This window comes from Coenobita brevimanus, chromosome 58 (assembly GCF_032717465.1).
Source record: "Coenobita brevimanus isolate Jiangsu-jjx chromosome 58, ASM3271746v2, whole genome shotgun sequence".
In the NCBI taxonomy this organism is placed as follows: Eukaryota; Metazoa; Arthropoda; class Malacostraca; order Decapoda; family Coenobitidae; genus Coenobita; species Coenobita brevimanus.
In genome coordinates, this window is record NC_137011.1 from 25,452,728 (window position 1) to 25,478,059 (window position 25,332).

At 44.8% G+C, this 25,332-nt stretch overlaps 1 protein-coding gene across 1 annotated transcript in view; it reads right to left on the reverse strand.

Annotated features, from left to right (window-relative positions):
- Nucleotides 1-25,332, reverse strand: part of LOC145402646 (glutamate receptor-like) — an 85,888-nt gene that overhangs the window by 51,423 nt on the left and 9,133 nt on the right. The window contains exons 2-5 of the mRNA XM_080274634.1: nt 9,220-9,348; nt 8,458-8,616; nt 7,731-7,821; nt 258-555 (exon numbers count right to left, since the gene is read on the reverse strand). Coding sequence (XP_080130760.1) covers nt 258-555; nt 7,731-7,821; nt 8,458-8,616; nt 9,220-9,348 — 677 coding nt within the window. The remainder of the gene's footprint in view (nt 1-257; nt 556-7,730; nt 7,822-8,457; nt 8,617-9,219; nt 9,349-25,332) is intronic.

Genomic DNA, 25,332 nt, shown 5'->3' on the forward strand with positions numbered 1-25,332 from the left:
TTATTCTTCTTCTATAAGAGAAAAATGCAGCAGAATAATAATCTGTGAATGCATGAAAGGGGGAGTGGGAGGCCGAGGATGCATTGATGGAATGGAAAGAATGTGAGTTGAAGGCTGGGTAACCAATGGTAGAGGACTGAATGGAGATGATTCATTTATGGCCACCCTGTGCAGGAATTAGGCAACTGGCTGTTGATAAACAGATGATCAGACAAACAGACAGTAAGCATGATATCAGTTCAAGCTGAGTCTCTCACCTTGCTGCAGAAAAACACGTACACAACTATAGGCACTGGTAAGCAGCCGTGTTCGAGTAAGTGTTTGGTGTGGGAGGCATGAAGGGACCATCATGAAAAGCATCAACACCCCCAATGCCGCCAGGATAGCCACCCACACCTCAGTGCTCAGGGGCAGCAGGAAGCCCCATAGATTCACCTCAGGAGCGCTTCGGGCTGATAAGATACGTGCGTAGCTGATGGCCACAGGGAATGTGAAGTCCACCACAGTGTGGCGTTGAGGTGTCATTGTGAACAGGCCAAGAGCGATGTCTGCTTCCTGGTGAAACAGGATGTGTTGGAGTTAGTATTTCTACATCGGGGATGTTTTATAAAACTTTTGGAGTTCGTTCTCCTACATGAAACCATACTTTCAAGAAGTGGTTGTTAGTGCTCCTATATGGATTTTGTTTTCTCGATGTTAGTACTCCTTTACAGAAGGTTATTTCTTAATATGCTGATTTATCATTTCTATGTGGAGGTTATTTTCTGGAAGTCTTGGAGTCTGTACTTCTACAAAGAGGGTGTTTTCTACATACTATCCCGTACCTACTCCTCCCCTGTTATCACAACCTGCTACACTGCCTTCCTATTCCTCCCTTATGAAACCGATCATTTTTAGGCCAAAATGGTCAGCCTCTCATGACACATTGCCGCCAGAAAAGAAAAAATGCAAGCTTTTTGGCGATGTTGCTGATGGTCACAGAAGTATTTCCCGCAGTTCACATAAAGCAGACAGGAATAACTCTGCCATCGAGACGACTGAAGGGAGCTGATAGTCAGCCACTGTAAATGGCTTGAAGCCCAAGGATATAGCTGCCTTTACTGAACCAAGGTATGAGGTATTAGTCCTTTGTTGTGAAATTAGGTGGATACTTATAATAGATCTGATAATACCTACCTAAAGTTATGGGTTCTGTAAGGAACAGTAGAAGCAGACACAATTAGAGACATTAATATTCATAAACTCCATTTCATTCACTTTAACCTGAGGCATCCCTTCGACATAGGGGTATGTTGCAATGTTTTGTCACAGCTTGACCTGTTGACGTACTGGTACATTGCACAATTGCAAGATTCATAATTTGCACGATTTTCAATTTTTGCACATGATTTTTGGTACATATACACGGGACACCTTCCTCTATTCCTCTACAAGATGCCAAGCAGGGACAATGCCTTACACCGCATGACCTCCCCCTCCCCCGCACGCCATTGTCTCGGCAATTCATCTGTTACCAGTGACCTGGCCAATAAAGACATTCAAGGCCAGAGTGATTCCCCAATCGATGACAATGTGGAGGACAAAGTTTACGTAGCATTAGAGGAAGAAACAGTCAGAAATGATGATCAGGTAATGTTGCCCAAAAAGGTCAGGTATGTTGATGTGTTAGTGTGTGAAACACTGCTTATATTGCCTATATTACTGTTTGAAAACCAACATACCCTCGTACTACATAAAAATTCGTACCAAATAAATAAATAAATACCGTTTATGAGTGGTGTGGAATAGTTACCCTCCCATAGAACTCGTTTTCTTTGGAGCCAGCCTGATAGAAAACCCAGTAAGGTAAGGAGTACTGCTATCTGTATTGAGTATTTTAAACCTCAGGTGAGCAATTTCTCTATGAATTTTCGTTGTTTCTCACCAAAAGCGGAGGTTTCAGCCAATTCTTTTTTTTCCAAATTGGTTGGGACTGGGGGGAGTCAGTGGTGGAAAATCGGTCAGAACGTGACGGGTTAACTTTGTAATGTTTCCTGCTTTTTGCAGCTTGCTTTCTGTAGTTCAGCGTCAGAATAAGACACTGCCATGGCTCTATACTCTATCCACTTCTTCATGACTAGCACCATATTTTAATGTTAATCTGTTACATTTCATTGAATATCGAGAGATGGCAATTACTTGCGTGGAGAAAGTGAATTACGTATATATGTAAGTAGATGTAGCCGACGAGTGTAATTATATAGAGAAGGTTATCTGGTTGTATTGTAAGAGCCAAACTGAAACTTAACAAATTAATCACTGGTCTGGCCGGGTTACCACTGAGCCAAAGAGAGGATGCCCACTTTGCCTTTAAGCAGCACAGGCTTTTATACACCCCATTACAGTATCGCCGATGGGAGTGGCACCAGGAGAAAGAGAAATGGTAAGGCGTTGTAGGAGATGTCAGTGTAGGCCTTCTCTGTTCCGTTATCCTCTTCGTATTTCAAGTGGGATGATGAAATAGGCAGATTTGGGTCAATGAAGTTTATTGTGAGTCATTTATATCGAATTATGATTTACAGCGTAGCATAGCATGACGGCAAGCCTCCTAGCTGACCCTCGTGTTATCAGGCCTTGTTTCCAACCCCTTCTCTCTCCTGCTCTCTCTCTCTCTTATTCTCTGACTGGTACTCTAATTTCCTACATGTGATATGGGACTTATATCATCCCTCTGGCTTCCGGCTAAAGTGTGTGGGCATACGCATGCATACGTTTGTGTGTGTGTGTGTGTCGGTCATGTTTCCGGCACATGATCAGAGGTGCCTAGCATTCTTGACTAGTCTAGGACTCTAGGCAATGATTAGTTGTCTCTTCCTGGAGAACTCAGACATAACTACCTGTTTTTTATATTGTTACCTATAGCTATATAGTTATATACCGTAGTTACATATACAGTATTGTCTTATGACATATTATGCTTACATACCACTCGGTCACACCTACTGTTGTACCAGCGACAGTAAAGAATGTCATAATATATTAACCCGAGACGTCCAGTCGACGTATGGGTATGTTGCAACATTTTGGATTTGCCAGTCCTGACGATGTACTGGTACATTGTGCAATTGCAAGGTCCCTAATTTGCACAATTTTCAATTTTCGCGCATGATTTTTCATATGTATACACGGGACACCTTCCTCTGTTCCTCTACAAGATGCCAAGCAGGGACAGTACCTTACACCACATAACCTCCCCCCCCCCATTGTCTCAGCAATTCACCTGTTACCAGTGACCTGGCCAATAAAGACATTCAGGGCCAGAGTGATTCCCCAATCGATGACAATGTGGAGGACAAAGTTTACATAACATTAGAGGAAGAAGCAGTCAGAAATGATGATCAGGTAATGTGGCAAAAGAAGGTCAGGAATGGTGATGAGTTAGTGAGTGAAACAATGCTTATAATGCCTATGTTACTGTTTGAAAACCAATATACTCTCGTACTACACATAAATTCGTACCAAATAAATAAATAAATACCGTTTATGAGTGGGGTGGAATAGTTATCCTCCCATAGAACTCCTTTTCTTTGCAGCCAGCGTGATAGAAAACCCTATAAGGTAAGGAGGTACTCCTACCTGTATCGAGTATTTTAAACCTCAGGTAAGCAATTTCTCTATGAATTTTCCATGTTTCTCACCAAAAGCGGAGGTTTTAGCCAAAAATTTTTTTTCCCAAAACTGGTCTGGACTTGGGGTGTCGGAGGTGCAAAAGTGCTCGGGACGTGACAGGTTAATGCATACATACACACATTACAGTTAACTTGTAACCTAATTAAGTGAAATACATAATATTGTAAAAGTATCTATCTATCGATCTATAGCCCGACGCCCTAATCCCGCAAAAGGTGGCCGTAGACAAAACTCCTCCAAGTCGCTCTGTCACCCTCCATTTGACTGCCCTCCCCCCAACTCACCTCCCCCTCCCTCATATACCTTTCAGTTCCATCCCTCCACCTCATCTTCAGTCTTCCTCCACTGCACCTACATACACCCTCTTAGTCAGTCTTTCAATCTCCTTTCTTTCCACATGTCCAAACCACCTCAGTGTATTTCTTCTAATTTTCTCAACCACATCCACATCCACCCCACAACGTTCCTTCACTTCTTCATTCATCAACCTGTCCCTCCATGTCACTCCACATGATCCTCTCAAGTAACTCATTTCCAATGCTCTCAATCTTGACTTGTTCCCCTCTAGCAAGGTCCATGCCTCGCTTCCATACGTCAGGGTAGGGATCACAATACTGTCATGCAGTGACTTCTTCATTTCCATACTTACCTCTTTATTTCTCATCACTGCTTTCAGTGAACTAACAACCTTCCTTCCCAGCTGTAAACTATCAAGCACTTCAACCCCAAAACTTCCATCCTTACTCATCACACTACCTAAGTACTTGAATGCACTCACATTCTCCATATCCTCACCATCCAACCTCACTGTGCATTCTGTAACTTCATTCCTCTCAAACACCATAACTTTACTCTTGTTTACATTAACTTTCAGATTCCTCTTCCTACACACTGTCCCAAATTCAATCACCAAACCTTGCAACTCCCATTCATCTTCACTCAACAATACTGTATCATCAGCAAACAGCAACACCGGAATCTTCCACATCTAACCCTCATTCATTAGAACTACCCCCACATCCACTGCCCTACCTTGCAAATCCTTTACAACCCCATCCATGTATATATTAAACAACCATGGAGACATCACACATCCCTGTTTCAGTGTCACATTTAGATAAAAGAACTCACTCAGCTCACCATCCACTCACACTGTAGCCCTAGCTCCTTCGTACATACTCTTCACAGCACTCAACAATTTCCCCTCCACTCCATATATTCTCAGTACCTTCCACATACTTTGCCTATCTTTTCTGTCATATACTTTCTCCAAGTCCATGAAGGCAGCATACACATTCTTTCCCTTCTCTAGATACTTTCCACTAAACATCTTAGAACAAAATATCTGATCTACACACCATTTACCCCTCCTAAATCCCCCTTGTTCTTCTCCAACCAGCTCCTATATTATATGCCTAACCCTATCAATGAATATTCTACCATAAATTTTTCCAGTCAAACTAAGAAGGCAAATACCCCTATGGTTACCACATACTTCTCTCTCCCCTTTTCCTTTGTATAAAGGGACAGTTATACTTGTTTTCCAGTCCTCTGGAACCCTTCCCTCTTCCCAAGCCAATCTACACAACTTCCATATCCACTCCACAACAATCTTACCCCTATACTTCTGCATTTCACCACACGCTCCATCAATTCCTGGGGCCTTTCCCATCTTGATCTTCTTCATTGCTTCCATTACGTCCACCCTACTGAACTCTTCCTCCCTCCTCTCATCTCTTCTCCCAGCCATTCCCCAACCACTTTTACTCGCACTGCCCTCACTCTCTACATTCAACAAATCCTCAAAGTGCTCCTTCCATCTCCTCAATTTCTCTCTCTTCTCTACCAACAATCTGTTATTTCCATCTTTCACTCCCCTACTATTTCCTCTTTCACACTGCCTTACTTTCTTTATCTCCTTCCAAAACAATTTCTTACTCTCCCTCCATTTCACACTCAGATTCCTCCCAAACTCTTCATCCACTTTCTTCTTACTATCCTTCACGAATCTCTTCACCTCCCTTCTCCTGCTCACATATACCTCTCTCTTTTCTCTCTCATCTTCTCCCCTACCTCTGCTCGCTTGCCTTTCACTATATGCCTTCTTCTTTTGCTCCACATCTCGTTTCACCTCATCATTCCACCAAGTTGTCCCTTGCACACCCTTGCATCTCCTCACTCCACAAACCACCTCACACGCTGCGACTATCTCTTCCGTGAATATCTTACATACATCTTCCACCCCTTCCATCTGCTCTAACTCATACCTTCCCAATTTTTTTTCCACTATGCTCTTATACTCTGCCATTTTCTCACTGTCTTGCAACTTCTCCATTCTTCTTACAGGAGCTGTTTCCTCCTGTCTTGGCATTCGTCTCTTCACCCGTTTTATTTGCAAGCTTACCTAGGCCATCACTAAGTGATGGTCCGAAATTCCACTCCCCCACCCTCCCCACACTCTTGCTTCCAACACTTGTCTTATCATTCGGTCATCAACACACACGTTATCTATCATTACCTTTCGTTCAACAAGTTCACCGTCCATCCTCCTCATGACTCTCCATGTATACTGTACCTGTGGATCATCTTATGCAGAAAGGTGTTGGCTATTGCCAAACCCTTACCGGCACAGATGTCCACCAAAGCACTACCATTCCCATATACTTCAGCTGGCACACTCCACTGACCAACCACTGCACCCACTCGTACATTCCCAAGTTTGCCATTTATGTCTCCAGTCAAAAACAGTGGCTCGCTCCTCTCAAACTTATCCATACATGCTTCAACACTGAATATTGTATCATAATTGCACTTACATCTTGTTAATGCATTTATAAAAGTAACATAACTGAATATTGTATCATAATTGCAGTTACATCGTGTTAATGCAATTGTAGTTACATTGTTCATTTACTTTAACTTTGTAATGTTTCTAGCTTTTTGCAGCTTGTTTTCCATAGTTCAGCGTCAGAATAAGACATTGCCACAGGTCCATACTCTACCCACTTCTTCATGACTAGCACCATACTTTAATGTTAATCTCCCGTCACATTTCATTTAATATGGAGAGATGGCAATTACTGGCGTGGTGAAAGTGAATTAAGTATACGTAGCAGTAAGTAACAAATCCAAACAGTGACTCTCGAAACCCAGACATTCCTTCTTCAGAATCATACAGACTCGTCATATAACATAAGAGTTTCATCACTGTTCATCTAAAGTTAGGAACTAGATTACTATCGGCCCCTGTACAGTTCAACGCAGTATTATAGCTAAAATTTGTTGGCGAACAGTTGCGAAACACTTGCACAGTATTCTGAAAAACTGGTTGGGATCCGGAGAACGCATTGCTGAATCGTAAGTCATTGTTTAATGTCGCGTTATTAATCGTAATGATGTGTAACAATATTTTTTTTCGGCAACTTTATTATTTTAGCTTGACCAAAACTTGCCATCGCTCATTCTTCGATACTAAGGTGCAGCAAGAGCTTAATACCAAACACGGTGTTAGTCACGAAATGGTGCTATGAAAAGGATGTTGAAACGTATGTGTCTTATTTTGCCACTGAGCTACATGAAATATGCTGCCAGAAATATGAAAATCTGCGCCTCATTAACATAAAACAGGAACAGTTCCAAAAATTAAGAGTACTGGCTAGAAAACGTCACTAGCAATCAGTATAATTCATCCTCATGCAAACAGATGTATCAGCGTGGACGGAACTATCGGGCATTTAAGTGTTGCCAGTTCAGCGTGTTTTCCTCGGTAGATCAAGAAATATTAACTGCTATCCAGCAGCAATTCTTAAGGTCTAGCGACAAGAAATCTAGCAGTTTTGTTATTTTTTTCTTTTTCAAAGTATAGGCAATATTCCATTGGTTTCAAGCTCTTTTCCAGCAAATGTCTGGAAATTGTCGCATTTAGCGATATTCTAGTGGGTTTTGCGAACAAGATTACCCATATTTGTGGCAACAGATTTGGCAGTCCTAAATTATTAGCCATGACCTGTGATGTCAAACTGTAGAGCAGTGTGCAGCAATATTTTGAACGCAAGACTGACCCCTCTGTGCACCATGCCAATCATCCCGGTCCATGTGCCATCACTGTCCAGGTACCCCCAGTGTCCGTCAGCTGGCCGCACAAACTTCGTCCTGAAATGTACAGTTAACTCCCATGAACCAGGTGAGGTATGCTGTTGGTTTATAGTTTCACCAACAGGTGATTAGAATTACCTTTGATGACCCCTTGTGTACTCAAGATGTAAGTGAAAGCTATACCTACCTTCTCCAGTTCAAATATTTTCTCAAAAGTTGAATACAGTGGTCATTAAATAGGAAGAACAAATTGAAATCTAACTCCTCCAGTTCGTAAACCTCCAGTTCGTAAATTTTCTCTGAAGCTGAATACGGTGGTCTACAAATAAGAAGAACAAAATGCAATATACGTCAGATGATTACAGGGGTTAATAACGGGCAAGCACTATTATTTCATGATATGTTGCTTTCGTGCCGCCTTACTAAATATTGAATTGAACTTGTCAACAAGTAGATATTTTTTATTGAATCATCATCATCATCATCATTATCTTAACCTTAATCCCCAGCAAGGACTAAAGCAAAGCAGAAACTACAGAGAAAAGAAAATCGCATAAGCAGAGAAACTGTGAGTGTGGCCAGTTAAATGGATCACCTTAGTCATTCATATAATCGAATTCTTTGCTAATTATTTGGTAATAAAAAAAATTATTAACTGGCGATTTACGGTGCAAGTGTCTGCCAGATACTTACGTGAAGTTCATGGCTTTAGCAATGGTTTCAATAAGTTCGTTTTCAGCATTGACGCCGATGATTTTCTTCTGCCCCGGGAAGTCTGGGTCGTCAATTGTTATGGTTTTCTCAGTTCCGAGGACAACTCTTGACACTACAAGTCGGGGGCGGTGAGCCAGCCTGCCACACAACAAACACTGATTCATTCAACCCCGAGTGTTTTTTTTTTTCTTTTTTCTTTTTTTTTTGGTGGGGGGATGAGGGGGAGGGGGACAATAACATAATTCTTGCTGTCACAGACCGATTTTATCTAGTTTATCGGTGAGCTTTTGCTGTGAATAACTTGGAAACAAGGGGCACAAAGCTGACTGTAATTGCCGGAAACGAACACGAATCAAGTAAGCAGATATATAATTATCACAGGCTACCACTGAAAGATTAAAAAAAAAAAAAAAATCTCTCCCCGAAAATAGAGGGTATATTACTCTGAAGAATGTGCAATAGATTTTGTGTACATGCATGCAATGTAAGACATTAGGTATTGCTGCTGCTGTTTCGTTTGGAAATATCCATTTAGATAGAGTTTCACAACATTTTTACATGGAAATTAGTGGAAATTGCATGAGATGTATAACATATTACAAAAATCTAAACATACTCCCTCTCTGCAATCATGTTCTTCGTTATCTTTATCATTAGTTACTTCTATACACACGGTAGTTACGCTTATCAATAGTTATTTTTATACAGAGCAGTTAGGTAATATTACTAAACAATCCTTACATTGAAAATTTTTTTGAATAAAATAGGAAGGACGAAGTTGTGTGAAGTCCTTTTTCTGGTGACCAGAATCCCACAGCGAGTGGCTGAGTTCCTTCAGGGCTGTAGGGCAGGTCCACAAACAGGGTTGCACTGAAACATTAAGCAGTTGGGTACAAAGGCCCCCTTTTTATGTGTTATATTTATTGCTACCAGAATACTATATTTAGTTTCAGAGAAAACCAGTCTAATAAGAGGCTGACTGTGAAACATGAACCCTTTTAGAATAGTGAGGTCTCTTTCTAGTCAGTTCTTGTTACTATCAGATGACTAAACTTGGCTTCGGAGAGCGCTGGACCACAAGGATGCTCATCCTGTAATATTAGTATTTTCAGTATGATGACGTCTTACCTATGTTATAACAGTTACTGTGATTTTCTTTGTTTATGTGTGTGGATACTTGCTGAGCTGTCTTGCTGGCTGAACTTTGGACAGCAACGTTACGAGTTACACTTTCCATTGCCTGATCATAAAGATGCATATCCCATTTGTTGAAAGGGATAGTGGGCGAAATTAGGTGAGTGACGTAACACCTTTTGACTCCTGCCATTGGTTAAGAGGTAGTGGAAGGAAAATGAAGAAAACTAGCCGCTGAATTAAGGTTAACTAGCCAAACCACCACTTGCATACCTTCCTACGGCTGGTGAAATCTATTGTAATCCAACCTGCTTATGCCTCCTTTCCAGTCACACTGCACTGCGTGTGTGGGTAGGCTAGGGGGTATGAATAGTCTTACTGGGTGATTTTTGCTACGCTTTCGCCAATACAGTGTCACAGATCCTGGCTATCCAACCCCAACAAATAGTGCCCCTCTACCATCGGTGAAACCTATTCACCCTTAGTGCCTCTCTGCCAAAGGCACGAGCAACTACATTTTCGGATATTTCAGCCGTAAAATATAGGAACAGTTATATTTTTGGGCAAATTCCAAAGGATATTTCAAGCCTCCGTGGAGTCAGTACTCTCTAGGAAGGATGACTACTGATAGCTGAAGCCAGAGATTGGTTTATGCTGGTTAGCTATTGTTGTTACTTTCAGAAGTCATTTCAATCAAAAGGTTATCCAGTTCAGTGTGATTATTTTTTACTTAATTCTTGCTAATGGAGGACGTTTTCATTTAACTCGTTATAGAAGAGATTACCCTCAGAATCAGAGATGGACATGATTTTATTTAACTCCCTTAACCCCTAGGCACCGGGCATGGGTAGACCTATTCATGTCCCTGAACCAGGTTATTTTCAGGAAAATCAATTTTCCTCCCAATATTTTTTTTTTCATTACAAATCAATCACAAATGACAAAAAAACACATAAAAAGCGCGTACTTATTCCCTGTTGGTGATTTGGAGGTGGTGGTGTGGTGTGTGGCAGCTGGGCTGAGCATGTTCAAGGTCGCGGTGGTGTGTTGGCGGTATTAGTGGAGGGAAGAGGAATGATTACCTCGTAACAAAATAAGTGTTGAATGTGTATTTGTTTCTCTCACTAATTCAGAATGCCGTATGAACACAATATTACACCTAAAATAAAAAAACACAAGAAAGTAACTAATAAAGATTGGCTTATTTTATGTTTTCCATGATACTTACTTTCTAACAAACTTATGTCTATTTATTTATTCACTATTATTTAGACACTATTTACACATTATTTCACTATTTTTAGTAATTCTTGACAGTATGATACTCCCTAAAGTCTGACTGTAGTCAGTGCAAGTGTACTCAAGCACCCATACACTCTCCCACTCCACCCCTCAGGGCCCCCTAGTAGCCCTCCCCACCACTATACCCCACCCCTCCCGACCTCTACTCCTACCCTGAACCAGTAGCAGCTGGTTCCAAGACCACACTCTTCCTACGCTGGCCTCCCACCACTTTCCATCATAGCCCTCCTCACTGCTGGGCTGCCCTCCCACCCCCTCCCCCTCTCCCAGCCAGCCAGCATTACCCTGCACACCAGCCATGCCGGGACAATATTCTGAGACCATAAGGGGTGCTACTAAGTTCAAACATGCCCACGATAAATTAAAACGTCATATGACGTGGACCGTAGGCCTCTATCAACACGTCATATGACGTGGACTGGGGCCTAGGGGCTAAGACATCCTCAGAACATGTTTACAAGTCCGCAGTAACACTAGCATCACAAGAATGTCATCCAATAAGATTTATTACGTTTTACACTACCAACACGAATTTATTTGTAGAAAAATATATATATATATTGTTCATACAGGATAAACTGGCAAACAAAGGTAATTCACGGGACTCGAAATTAGTTGTTAAACTACATTTTGGGAAGAAATTAATAAACGAAAGCCTCCCGAGGAACTACTGATGAAACATGAAAGCATACTGATTATTTTATTGGAGTTATATCTGTGAAAAACTAAAGTACAAGCTCTGCCTACTAGGCCATAATCACTCTTACGATTCCAGTACAATGAACTATGAAACCTTTGGGTAAGATTTCAGTACTAATACACATGTTCACAAAAGAAAAACTGGTGCACTATCTAGCTGCCAAGCCATAGTTTACTACCAGTGCTCGGAGATTTGCAAAATATTTCTCGTTGACATATTGTACTTTTCAATTTACATCCGAATCTCGATTACTTTTTTCGAGTATATCGATTACATTGAAAAAGCATAATATATTGTACAGCTGCCAGCATTCTCGCGTTTTACAGGGGCATGAGGGTTTGAAGAGATGTAGCACCACTGTGATTATTTACTTCGAAATAGTCTACGTGAGTGAAGTGGGGAAACCTCGATATAGTTGCGTTAAGAAAATATGTTTGTTGTAAGTAAGCTTCATTTCGCAAGGTTGACATTTCAGCCCAAATTATTGGCATAATTTACGTTGTTCAACCTAAGGATAATAATCGCCCTTATATGACTTATTACGACTATCCACAGTTTTGAGGTGAACTGACTTGTAAAGGAGGGTGTTCCCCAAGCCCACCTGGGATAAGAGGGAGGCTCCCCTACATCGAGTCAGAGAGAGAGAGAGAGAGAGAGAGAGAGAGAGAGAGAGAGAGAGAGGGGAGGAGGGTGATGTAAGGTTCTCACATGACACGGTGAGACGAGACCACATCTGCATCATTACCCTCAACATGGTAACTCAGCAGTACTGAATAATCATAAAATAATGAGTAACTTCATGAAGTAGGTTTGTGTGAGGAATAAATCATGACAAAAAGAGAAAAATATATGTTTCGCTTTATGTATAAAGGAAACATATTTGACGCTGTATAATCATAAAGAGTGGGTGAAACCATACCCATGACGTGAGAAGACACTGATCCAGAATGAAACTTGTGGATGGTAGCCATCAGAGATCAAGGTCAGCCTACGGTAGTAGTGTTAATCTTATCTTTATAATAATTATAACATCTTAGGCTAAAAGAGTAAATAACATGGTGATCCTAGCATTAACACTTACACTGAGACAAATATTGATAATGGAGTTAAATTGCTTAATAACTAATGAAGGATTTTGATACACCAAATGAATGTGGTATATATATATATATATATATATATATATATATATATATATATATATATATATTGATACACCAAATGAATGTGGTATATATATATATATATATATATATATATATATATATATATATATATATATATATTGATATATATATTGATACACCAAATGAATGTGGTATATTTATATATATATATAGATAGATAGATAGATAGATAGATAGATACACCAAATGAATGTGGTATATATATATATATATATATATATATATATATATATATATATATATATATATATATATATATATATATGCAAGGAAGAAGGAACCAAATGCCACGAGCCCGCAGATATTGTTCCTTCCAAGAAAAAAACAAAATACAAGAGAGATCCAAATTCAAGATCTAATCATTTCGAGATGCATGGACACACTGCGTTTGAAATACTGGAGATAATAGGAAGCAGGGAACACAGACAGAGGGAGACAGTTCCAGAGCTGACTTGTTGCATAAATAAAGGACTGGGAGTAACGATTAACTCTTGCATTAGAAATGGAGAAATGAATTCCCTGAGCTAGACATCAAAGGTCATATAACCCCACTAGGTTACAGGAGGGAGCTACCCCTCCCGGCACAACAGACCCGGGCGCGGCTTGAACTCACGACCCCCCGGTCATGAGCCCGAAGCTCTACCTCTGGGCTACCTTGTCTCCACTCTTGCATTAGAGAGTAGGACAGAAAACGGATGAGAGTTTGCTGCTAAACGGGTTCTACGCATCCGTCATAGAGGTGGAGAAATGCATGCAGACAGTTCAGAGGAGCAGTGACCATTGAAGCAGCGATCGAATAGAGATAAAGATGCAACAGCACGGTGAAGAGACAGGAGTTGAAGGGAGTCAGTAAGAGGAGGAGAGTAATGAGACGAAAAGCCTTTGACTTCACCCTATTGAGATGAGCTATATATGGGGAGCCTACCCACATGTGGGCGTTGTACTCCACACAGGGGCGGATAAAAACCCATGTATAGAGTCAACAGTTGTGCAGGGGCAATGAAGGAATGGAGTCGGCTTAGCACACCTAATCTCTTGGAAGCAGATTTTACATGAGATGAAATATGATCTTTCCAAGATAAGTCCCGAGTAATTTGTTATGTAGCGTATTCTAGGTCCCGACTTCTCCGTCCTAGGTACAGTGCAATATGGAGTTCTTTGTTCCAGAACAGGTCAGGGTCAGCCAGGAAGGAAAAAAAACACAAAACCTTGTGTCACACAGTAAACTTACATATTAACTAAGAATACATACACACACTATTCCGTGATCAAAGCCAGATGGATACAGCAGTTGCAAGGTTCACTCTCAATTCCTAGTTCAGCTCTAATATGGGATCGCACGTGATTAAGTTTACAATATGTCCCTACAGGATCACAATGAATATTCCACAGTAATGTTCAGGCACAGGACATGTGACCATACGTACACAACAGAACTGAGTGTCTCCAGCACAATAGAGGTGACAATATATATAAACTCAACCTTAAGGTGTCCGCATCACAGAGATGAAGGCCTAACTAATACAAGATCTCCGCATCACACAGATGAAGCCCTAGCTAACTTAATAAGTATCATGTGCATATAAGGGAATATATATATATATATATATATATATATATATATATATATAGTAATCCCTCCAATATCCGATTTAATAGAGCCAAAGACATGTCCGGATAGTGATCCTGTCCGGATATTGGGCCCCAGCCTCCTGGACTTGTACTTACGGACCCTAACTCAGAAAAACACCTATACAACTCCCTCTGGACATGCACTGCACCTATTTAAGACCCAAATCACACCAATAAGGGACATAAAAACTGAAATAAATGCAAAAGAACCATAAAATGAGGTTTTAGAGGCGAGTTTATACAATATTAAATATTCTGGGTACTTACAAGTCCCTGGCTCCTGGACTGGTTTGAACCGCCAGTTGGCAGTCCACAGTTGATCCTCTGCACTCTAAATTCTAATTTCTTAACACTCCACAACACTGTAAATTCCCGTGTGTTCTAGTGGCGAGGTATTGCAGTTTATTCACTGTTTATTCACAAAAAACAAGCACCTGTGACTTGCACTGCTATAAGCATCTGCTCTCGATCGGAATTAGGCTGTGACTGTTGATGATGGTGGGGTAACAGAGTTGCCAGATCGCAACGGCCACATTACCAAACTCCTCAATTTTCATTACCATTTTTAACTTTCATTACCAAATACATAAAGCTAACATTATTCTTCACTAATTATATACACAAGTGGAAATACATGTAATCACTCTTCTTATAATTAACAGCATGTTGATTATTATCACGCTATATAGACTACCAAATTAATCAGAGAGAGCAAACAATCCACCATCTCCATCCTGTGTATCCTCATACATGTGAAAAATCCATTTGGTAATCCATTATTCTGATTCATTACCAAACGAATTTTTCATTACCAAATTGGCCCACACTTGGTAATGAAAAATACTAAATGGCAACCCTGACAGGGAAGGGGGGAGAAAGGAAGGGATGAAGGGACCATGGTGTAACGGCTGTTCAGCGCCACGTGGCAATTTCAAATTCTGGGTGGGAAAAAAGTCAGATTTTTTTCAAATCTTTTGTGGTTTTTGGCCCATTTTGGGAATATTGGATCCCGGGACGATTATGTCCGGTTAGTGGGGATGTTCGGATATTGGGCGTTCGGATATTAGAGGGATTACTTATATATATATATATATATATATATATATATATATATATTTTCCTACAGGTACTCAGACCGGGATACAACCCCGCCACCCTGGGGGGGTCGGCTGTCCATTAGGTGCGCTTTAGGGGTTAAAAGCATCTACTTGCCCTAGTGCCAGGGGGTTAGCTCACATGAGTTAACTTTTACCTGGTCGTGGTGTAGTTGTATGCTGCCTGGCTCTCACCTGAGTTGCAGGAGTTGGTTGTTGCCCAGAATGTGGTGTCTGCGCCCTTGGTGAGGGGTCCAAAGTACTGATGTGATCATCATATCGGGTGATGGTGGTGAGGCTTAAGTTGTGGAGTCGAGTTGGAGACTGAAGAGGGATGACACGGTCATGCTTTTATGAGCGGGTCTGTGGAAAATTGGCAAGGTTAGGGGTAGGAGTGGAAGGTGGGGAGGGTGTCTGGGTGTAGCAGGCTGGTGGGTGGGACTGGCAACCTGAACGGGTGCAGATGGTGGTCAGCATGGGTGTGCGTGGGGACTGGGGAGTGGGGGATGGGCATTTTCAGGATGGATGGAGCGGGGGCGGTGTGGAGGGTGGTTGCGGTGGTGGGGGGAGATGGGGGGTGGGTGGAGGTGGGCAGAGGGGACTTTATCTGGTGAGGGGGAGGCAGCGGGGGACAGGGTTGGCAGGTGGCGTAGTTGAGGGGTCAGTGCATCTGGTGTGGGGAAGCGGTGAACGTGTCTATTTCTGTAGGTGCAGGTGGTGTGGTGGTATCTGACAGTGTTTTTATAGGGGTTAGGGACGTTTATTGTTTCGTAGGAGCCAGTGTAGCGGGGAGTGAGTTTGTGAGGGGTGGGTAGGTGGCAACCATGACAAGGTCACCCGATTTGTAGGGGTTAGTACGTGGGGTGTCTAGGACCAGGTCTTGCATGTCTCGCAGATGTTGGAGCTTCCGCGTGAGGTGGTGGAGGGGGTCGGAAGGAGTGGAGTTTGCGGGGGCCTGCAGGTAATGGTGGAGTGGGAGCAATAAGAGGGGTTCCTGAACACTCGCTCGTGGGATGTAATGCCGTCCTCACGTGGGCAGGTATTCATGCCCCATTGGACTATCTTGACGTGTGTGGGCCAGTTGTCACTCTGTGTGGCTAGTAGACGAGTCCTCACCTGATTGAGTAGTGTTCGGTGATCGTGCTCACAGATGCCGGTCCCTTGCGGCCAGTAGGGGGAAGAGTGGAAAATATTGTATTCGAAAAGGTTGGTAAGTTCAGTCCAAATTTTTCCTGTGAATTCAGGCGCATTGTCGGAGTGGAGGGCGTGGGGGATGCCGAAGTAAGGAAGCACATGGTGCGTTAGGGCGTCTGCGATGGAGGGCATGGTATTCTTTTGCCGGGCAAGCTATCAGGAATTTGGAATACATGTCAATGAACATAATGATGTTGGGGTAGTCCAATTTTGGTGGAAGGGGACCGACAATGTCAACTGATAGTAGTTGCCATGGTTTGTTGGCCACCAGGTGGCCAGTGGGGCCCAGTGTGTGGGTGGCGTCCTTTCCAAGGGCGCACACTCAGCAGGCCTGGACGACTTGTTGCACGAATTTGGAGGGGTGCGGAGCCCAGAAAGTGTCATTAAAAGTCTGAAGTACTTTTTTGGTGCCCAGATGTATTCCGTTGTTGGAGTGGAGATGGGTGAGAGTGTCTAGGGCAGCACTGGGGTCAAGGGCAATGTGGCCAGAGTGGGTGTACAGCAGGTCGCCGTGCCACTGCAGTTTGGAAAAAATATGGACCGGCATCCAATCAAGGCAGTTGGCTTGCCAGTGTTGCATGAGGGTAGGCACGGCTTGGATGGTGTTCTTGGGGAGCCTGGAAAGGGCATCGGCATTCGTGTGGAGTTTTCCTGGCTGGTAGGAGATGTCAAAGTTGAATTCTTCCAGGGTTTCTCACCATCAGATCATCTGCGCATTCTTGGTGTTGGATTGGTGGAGCCATTTGAGGGACTGATGATCCATGATGATGGTAATGTGGGTACCCACCAGGTAAGCATGGAAGTATTCAAGGGCCCAAATGATTCCAAGGCACTCCCATTTTGTGGTAGCATAGTTGTGTTCCACCTGGTTGAGGGTGCCGCTGGCACAGGCGATGATGTGCTCCCTGCCATCTTGTACCTGGGCTAGTACAGCTCCGATGGCCACTAATGAGACATCAGTGTACAGGCAGAATGGTAGGGTGTAGCTGGGGAATGCCACTGTGGGAGCCATGAAGAGCTTATTCTTGAAAGTTCGGAAGGCTTGGAGGAGTTCTTCCATCCAGCTGAAGGCCTCCCCTTTTTTAGTGAGGTCGTGTAGTGGCTTGGCGATAGTCACGAACCCCTTTACAAAGTGCCGGTATACGAGGCGAGGCCTATGAATGTGTGGATCTCATGCACGTTCCTAGGCCATGGGAGTTCGCCTATAGCCTTCAGTTTTTTGGAGTTGGGAGTGATGCCTTCCTATGATATGATGTGTCCTAGGAAAGAGACAGATCTCTGAGTCAGGACTCACTTGGATGGGCAGAGTTTGAGCCCGGCTTCGCATATCCTGGAGAAGACCTGGCATAGGCGATGGAGGTGGTCTGCCCAGATCCTACTAAAATCTATTACATCATCGAGGTAGGCAAGAGAAATCTCCCATGTGAGGCCACTAAGTACGAACTCCATCAGGCGTGAGAACATAGCTGGGGTTTTGCACAGGCTGAAGGGAAGCATGTTAAACTTCCCATTACTGGTTAAGAAGGTGGTTTTCGCTCGATTTTCCTGGTGCAAAGGGACCTGCCAGTATCCTGACTGTAGGTCCAGGGTGGTGCACCAAGTTGCCCCATACTGGGAGTCCAGGGAGTCGTCGATCCTTGGCAGGGGGATGGTGTCTTTTGTGGTGACATCGTTAAGGTGACGGTAGTCCACGCAAAACTGCAACGTCCCGTCTTTCTTTTTGACGAGGACGACGGGGGGACGACCACGGGCTGGTTGATGGTGACATGACACCGGCATCTAGCATGTGCTGGACCTGCTGGTCTTCTTCTGCTCATTGTGTTGGATTCTTCCTGCGTGCTGGTTACTGGATGGGAGGGCCAGTTGTGTGTGTCTCATGGGACAGGAGGGTGGTATGGCCCATGTTCGTGGGTCCCAACGAGAAGATGTCCCGGAAGTCCAGGAGGAGGAGTCGCAGATCACAGTTTGTTGTGGGGAGAGGTGGTCAGGGAGGGGGGGCAGGGCAGGGAAGGTGGAGGGGAAGGAATTTGTGCAGGGCTTGGCTCCCTCCACCTTGCCCACTACTAGGCTCTTAGGGACCAAAAGGGGCGAGGTGGAAAGATTAGCCTCACGGACCGCGGCGAGGTGAGGGGGAAGGAAGGTGGGGGACAGGAGGCAGGAGGCAGTGGTGCCTGCTGGTGGGGTTGGGGAAAATATTACATGGGTGCCGGCAGGTCGGTGCAAGGGGAGCCAGGCCTCGTGGTGGGGAGGAATGGTGATGGCAGACAAGAGTGTGGCAGAGAAAGTGGGGGGTGGGGCAGGAGGGATGATGGTGGGAGGTGGGGGAGAGGGAGGGCAGGGGGGTAGGGGGGAGTGTCGTAGCATGGCATGTGCAGAGACATTGTGGGGCCGGATCTGGTGCCTTGTTAAAGTGCGACCACCTTCCGTGGCAATCATTGTCGGCCCGGAGTTTTTGCAACAGATCCAGCTCCAAGTAACCGTCGTATGCACGGCAGGTAGAATCAAAGATAATGAACTGGTGTCGGGCGGTTGCTTGTTGATGTGTTTGGACACAGAGGGCCCGTGCCTCCCCGCAGATAGGAAGGGGTCCATCCCCCGTGTCTACGAGGTGGGCCGAAGTGGGGAGGAGGGGGCCGAAGGCTCTGGCATGGCGGGAGTAGAAGTGACAATATAGGCAGGACCTGGCTGCTCCTGTATTGACCAGTAGTCATGCCTTTACCCCATTCAGTCTGGCCTTACTGTAGACTGGGGGACAGTATTTGTGTGAAGTGGCCTCCACCACCATGGGGAGGTGCGGGGGCAGTCCTAAAAATCCAGGTGTGGTGAGGGGCCTTCCCTTTCACCGCCCATGTTGACTTCCTCGGTGTCAGGTGTGGTGGTGAGAGGGGTAGGTTCATCAGGGGGGTCATCCTCGATGGCTGACACCTTGTGGTGCCCTGAGTTGGCAGCCCTCTGCCGAGCGGCTTTCAGCTGCTCATGGATGTTGTGTATGGGGCAGCGGTAGCTACATGCCATGAATTCCCAAGGATTGATAGAGATCAAATTGGAGGTTTCCCTGGGGTTGTGTTGTTTCTTGGTGGGAGTGGCTCGAGGTAGGGCTGGCGGTTCCTGGGACGGCAGGTTTGGGGTGGGTGTCTGAGGCTTGCTGGGGGGCGGCTTGTGGGTGGGAACTCTGCTTACTGCCCCTATTTGCTGGGGAGTGGTGCGGGCGGTGAGGAGGTGCCTCACCAGCTGGATATCCTTGTCAATATCCCCAGTCAGGTCGTGGATAGTAAAGTGTTCCCTGACAATGCTGGGGAGTATCCGCAACAGGGTACTAAATACCTTCTTTCCGATCGTCAGTATGGGTTCCGTCAGGGACGCTCCACTGGCGATCTTCTCACCTACCTTTCAGACTCCTGGTCATCCTCCTTTCGGGACTTTGGCGAAAGCTTTGCCATTGCACTTGACATCTCAAAGGCTTTCGATCGAGTCTGGCATAAATCTTTAATTTCCAAACTGCCCTCCTACGGTTTCTATCCTTCTATCTGTGCCTTCATCGCTAGCTTCCTTTCTGGTCGTTCTATAGCCGCTGTCGTAGACGGCCATCGTTCTTCTCCTAGATCTATCAACAGTGGTGTTCCTCAGGGCTCTGTCCTATCACCAACTCTCTTCCTCTTATTCATCAATGATCTTCTAAGCTGTACATCTAACCCTATCCACTCATACGCTGATGACTCCACCCTTCACCTTTCCATTCGGTTCCCGCAACGCCCATCTCAACAGTTACTTCAAGAAACAAGGGATGAGGCTATGGCATACCTAATGTCTGACTTGGCTCATATCTCTGACTGGGGTAAAAATAATATGGTTGTCTTTAATGCATCTAAGACTCAGTTCTTACACCTATCAACCTGACAAAATCTTCCACAGGTATACCCACTAATGTTTAATAATATTCAGCTTAATCCTGCATCATCCTTGAACATGCTTGGGGTTTCATTTACTCGGGACTTATCTTGGAAAGATCATATTACATCTCTTGTAAAATCTGCTTCCAAGAGATTGGGTGTGCTAAGCCGACTCCGCTCTTTCTTTACCCCTGCACAATTGTTGACTCTATACAGGGATTTTATCCGCCCCTGTGTGGAGTACAACTCTCATGTGTGGGGAGGCTCCCCACATACAGCTCTTCTCAATAGGGTGGAGTCAAAGGCTTTTCGTCTCATTAACTCTCCTCCTCTTACTGACTCCCTTCAACCTCTGTCTCTTCGCCGCACTGTTGCATCTTTATCTCTTTTCTATCGCTACTTTAATGGTCACTGCTCCTCTGAACTGTCTGCTTGCATTCCTCCACCTCTACGACGGGCGTGTAGCACCCGTCTGGCAGCAAACTCTCATCCCTTTTCTGTCCAACTCTCTAATGCAAGAGTTAACCGTTACTCCCAGTCTTTCATTTATGCAACAGGTCAGCTCTGGAACTGTCTCCCTCTGTCTGTATTTCCTCCTGCCTATGATCTCCAGTCTTTCAAACGTAGTGTGTCCAGGCATCTCAAAATGATCGGATCTTGAATTTGGCTCTCTATTGTATTTTGTTTTTCTCTTGGAGGGAACTGTTACTGCGGGCTCTTGGCCTTTGGTTCCTTCTTCCTCGCATAAAAAAAAAAAAAAAACATGCTTGTCCAGGGTTTGTACATATGCCTCCAGGTAGGCAGCTGCAATGAGGCATCGCGTCTGGATGAGGATGTCATCTAAGTTCCCATCGTATGTATGTGCGTCTAACTGGGAGAAGGTGACGACTTTCCCTAACGAAGATGTGGCAGGTTGGGTCACAATTTGATGAAACTGGTCTCATTTTAAATCCGGGACTATTGTCGTAGCTATACTGGAGATGATTTTGCCAAGGTGGGGGAGTGTGACTGCTATTTTTTCTTGGTCATTTTTTAAACTTATGTCTAGTGTTGCCTTGATCATAGCCATATATGTATGTATGTCATACAGTTTGGAATCGAACTTAGGGAGTTGTACGTGTGGTTTGGCCGCCATGTCTGCGGATTTTCCTTTCCTGCTGTTCCACCGTCAGGTCAAGAACCACCGCTAGCCATAAGTGTTATGCAGCGTATTCTAGGTACCGACTTCTCGGTCCTAGGTACAGTGCAGTTGGGGTTCTTTTTTCCACACCAGGTCAGGGGCAACCAGCAAGGAAAAAACACAAACACCTTGGGTCCCAAGTACACTTATATATTAACTAAGAAAACATACACACACATTTCCGTGATCAAAACCAGATGGATACAGCAGTTGCAAGGTTCACTCTCAATTCCTAGTTCAGCTTATCTAATATGGGATCACACCTGAGTAAGTTTACATATGTCCCTATAGTATCACAATGAATATTCCACAGAAATGTTCAGGCACAAGACATGTGGCCATACGTACACGACAGAGCTGTGTCTCCAGCACAAGAGAGGTGACAATATATATATACTCAACCTTAAGCCTGGGTGTCTGCATCACAGAGATGAAGGCCTAGCTAATTCAAGATGTCTGCATCACATAGACGAAGCCCTAGCTAACTTAGTCCGTATTGTGTTGCACATGAGGGAATATATATATATATATATATATATATGGTCTCGCACTGGCAATCCAGGGGGGGGGGAGATTTATTGAGATCTCGTGGGAATGGAGCGAGGGAGGGGGAGGTTAGTGGGAGTCCACGGATGTGGGTTACACTGAGGTCTTCTGTTCGGTGGGGACGTACACAACAGAGCTCAGTGTCTCCAGCACAATAGAGGTGGCAATATATATATATATATATATATATATATATATATATATATATATATAATGTATACTAGACCGTAAACCTTGGTGTCCGTGTCACAGACACAAAAGCCTGGCTAATATAAAATCTTCATGTCACACAGACAAAGTCCTAGCTATCTTAGTCCATATCGGGTCACATATAAGGGAATATGTACAGAAATATATATATATATATATATATATATATATATTATATGGTCTCACTGGCAGTTACAGCGGATTTAATGAGGCTAGGGTGGGTAAACTCTTGTGGGGATGAAGAGAGGTAGGGGAGTTAGTGGGAGTCCATGGGTGGGGGTAACACTGACGTCTGTTGTCCTGTGGGCAAGGTGTAACTGGGGAGATATCAGTTAGGGTAAGGGAGGAGGAGGAACTGACCCGTGCGGGTATGTTGAGCATTCCGCGTAATAGTACTTTGAGTAATATGGTACATTAGAATTAACAAGGGGAGGGTGAGCACACTGGGGAAGAGTTACAAGTGCTTTGGGGAGGGGCAACGGGAATTGTTCGCTAGGGGGGGGGGTGAGATGGTCACACTGGGGGGGTGGGATGTACTTGGAGGATCTATTACTCACAGTCTCTGATGGAGGGGAGGACAGGGCCCGCTATGATGGGAGTTCCAAGTGGCGACCTGGCGTAGGAGGAAGGCCACCCCGTGAGTAGTATAGAGGCAGGTGGTCCGTCAGGTGGCCAGGAGTCCGGGGAGAATGGGCCGGTGGTGTGTGGAGTGGCTACCTAGCTGCTACGGCCGGACAGGGGGCTGGGCTCTCGGGACTGGGGCCGAAGAGAGCCACCAGGCACGCAGCTTGGCGCTGGTCCTTCATCATTGTCAGGTTCTGGGAGAGGACCTGGGGAGGCTCGGGGCTGGGGTTGGGTGTGGAGGGGGCAGCGCCCTGGATGCACAACTATCACTCCCCTTGGGGTGGCCGCCAGAGAGGGGTTGCAGCCGCCAACGTCTGGTGAGGCTCAGCTTCTGTGACGAACACCAGGGGAGGCCTGCCGTCTTTGGGAGTTGCGGTCTTGCCGTTGGGAGGAGGCCGTCGGGGGTGACTTGTGGCCTATCGTCCTGGGAGAGTCCGACAACACCTGGGGCTGCACCGAAAGGACACTGGCCCTCGGGGATGTCTCGCTCACTCTGGTCTCTGGAGGTTCCCCTGAAAAGGAGCAAGAGTCGCCCTCGGATACTGAGGGGCAGGGTGACGGGCACCTCACTTTGCCACTGAGGTGGTGGTCGGGGCATGAGGTGCCGTCTTCTGCAGGAGCATGGTTATGGGCAGGGGGAGACCTGCCTGGAGACAACCGGCCTGCTACTATAGACCTTGACGACGGAGAGAAGGCGCCTGTTGGATACGCCTGGTTATTGTCCCAGTGCTGATGGAGACTGCTCTCCAACCGTCGTTTCAAGGGCAATGAGAAGGCGCCCGATGAGTATGCCCGGCTATTGCCACAACGCCGATGGAGATTGCTTTCCGGGCCTTGTCTTGGAGGCAGGGAGAAGGTGCCCAATGGATATGCCACGTGGTCTGGCTGAGGACAAGAGGGGCATCAAGGCATGAGGGAGATATGATGCTCTCGACTGGAAGATGTGACAGGTAAACCAGCCTCCCTGTCACTTCCTAGTGGGATGGGTATTGCCCCCCCATACTCTCCTCCTGGGGTCGTGGTGTCCGACTCACTTCGCCGCACAGATATTTCATAAATGAAACTCCAAGCATGTTCATGGATGATGCAGGATTAAGCTGGATATCATTAAGCATTATTGGGTATACCAATGGAAGATTTTGTCAGGTTGATAGGTGTAAGAACAGAGACTTTGATCCATTAAAAACAACCAAAATATTTTTACCCCAGTTAGAGATACGAGCCAAGTCAGACATTAGGTGTTCCATAGCCTCATCCCTTGTTTGTTGAAGTAACTGCTGACATGGGCGTTGAGGGAACCGAATGGAAAGGTGAAGGGTGGAGTCATCAGCATATGAGTGGATAGGGTTAGAAGATCATTGATGAATAAAAGGAAGAGAGTTGGTAATAGGACAGATCCCTGAGGATCACCACTGTTAATAGATCTACAAGAACGATGGCCGCCTACAGCAGCGGCTATAGAACGACCAGGAAGGAAGCTAGAGATGAAGGCACAGATAGGATAGAAACCATAAGAGGGCAGGTTGTAAATTAAAGAATTATGCCACACTCGATCGAAAGCCTTTGAGATGTCAAGTACAATGGCAAAGCTTTCGCCAAAGTCCCGAAAGGAGGATGACCAGAAGTCTGAAAGGTAGGTGAGAAGATCGCCAGTGGAGCGTCCCTGACAGAACCCATACTGACGATCAGAAAGAGGGTTGTTGTAGGACACATGCTTTAAAATTTTTCTATTAAGAACTGACTTGAAAACTTTTGAGATACTGGATGTTAAAGCAATTGGACGATAGTTACAGGGTTGGGAATGGTCACCCTTCTTTGGGACTGGCTGAATGAGAGCAAACTTCCAGCAAGAAGGAAAGATACACGTTGATAGACAAAGGCAAAAGAGTTTGCCTAAGCAGGGTGTAAGCACAGAAGCACAGTTCTTGAGAACAACAGGAGGGACTCCATCAGGCCCATATGCCTTATTAGTATTGAGGCCTGTGATGGCAGAAAATACATCAGCTGAAGAAATTTTAATGTCAGCCATGAGGAAGTCAGAGAGGGGAAGTGATGGAGGAATAGCACCAGAATCGTCTAAGGTGGAATTGGAGGAGAAAGTCTGAGTGAAGAGATCTGCTTTATCAGTAGAAGAAATAGCTACAGAGCCATCAGAGTAGAA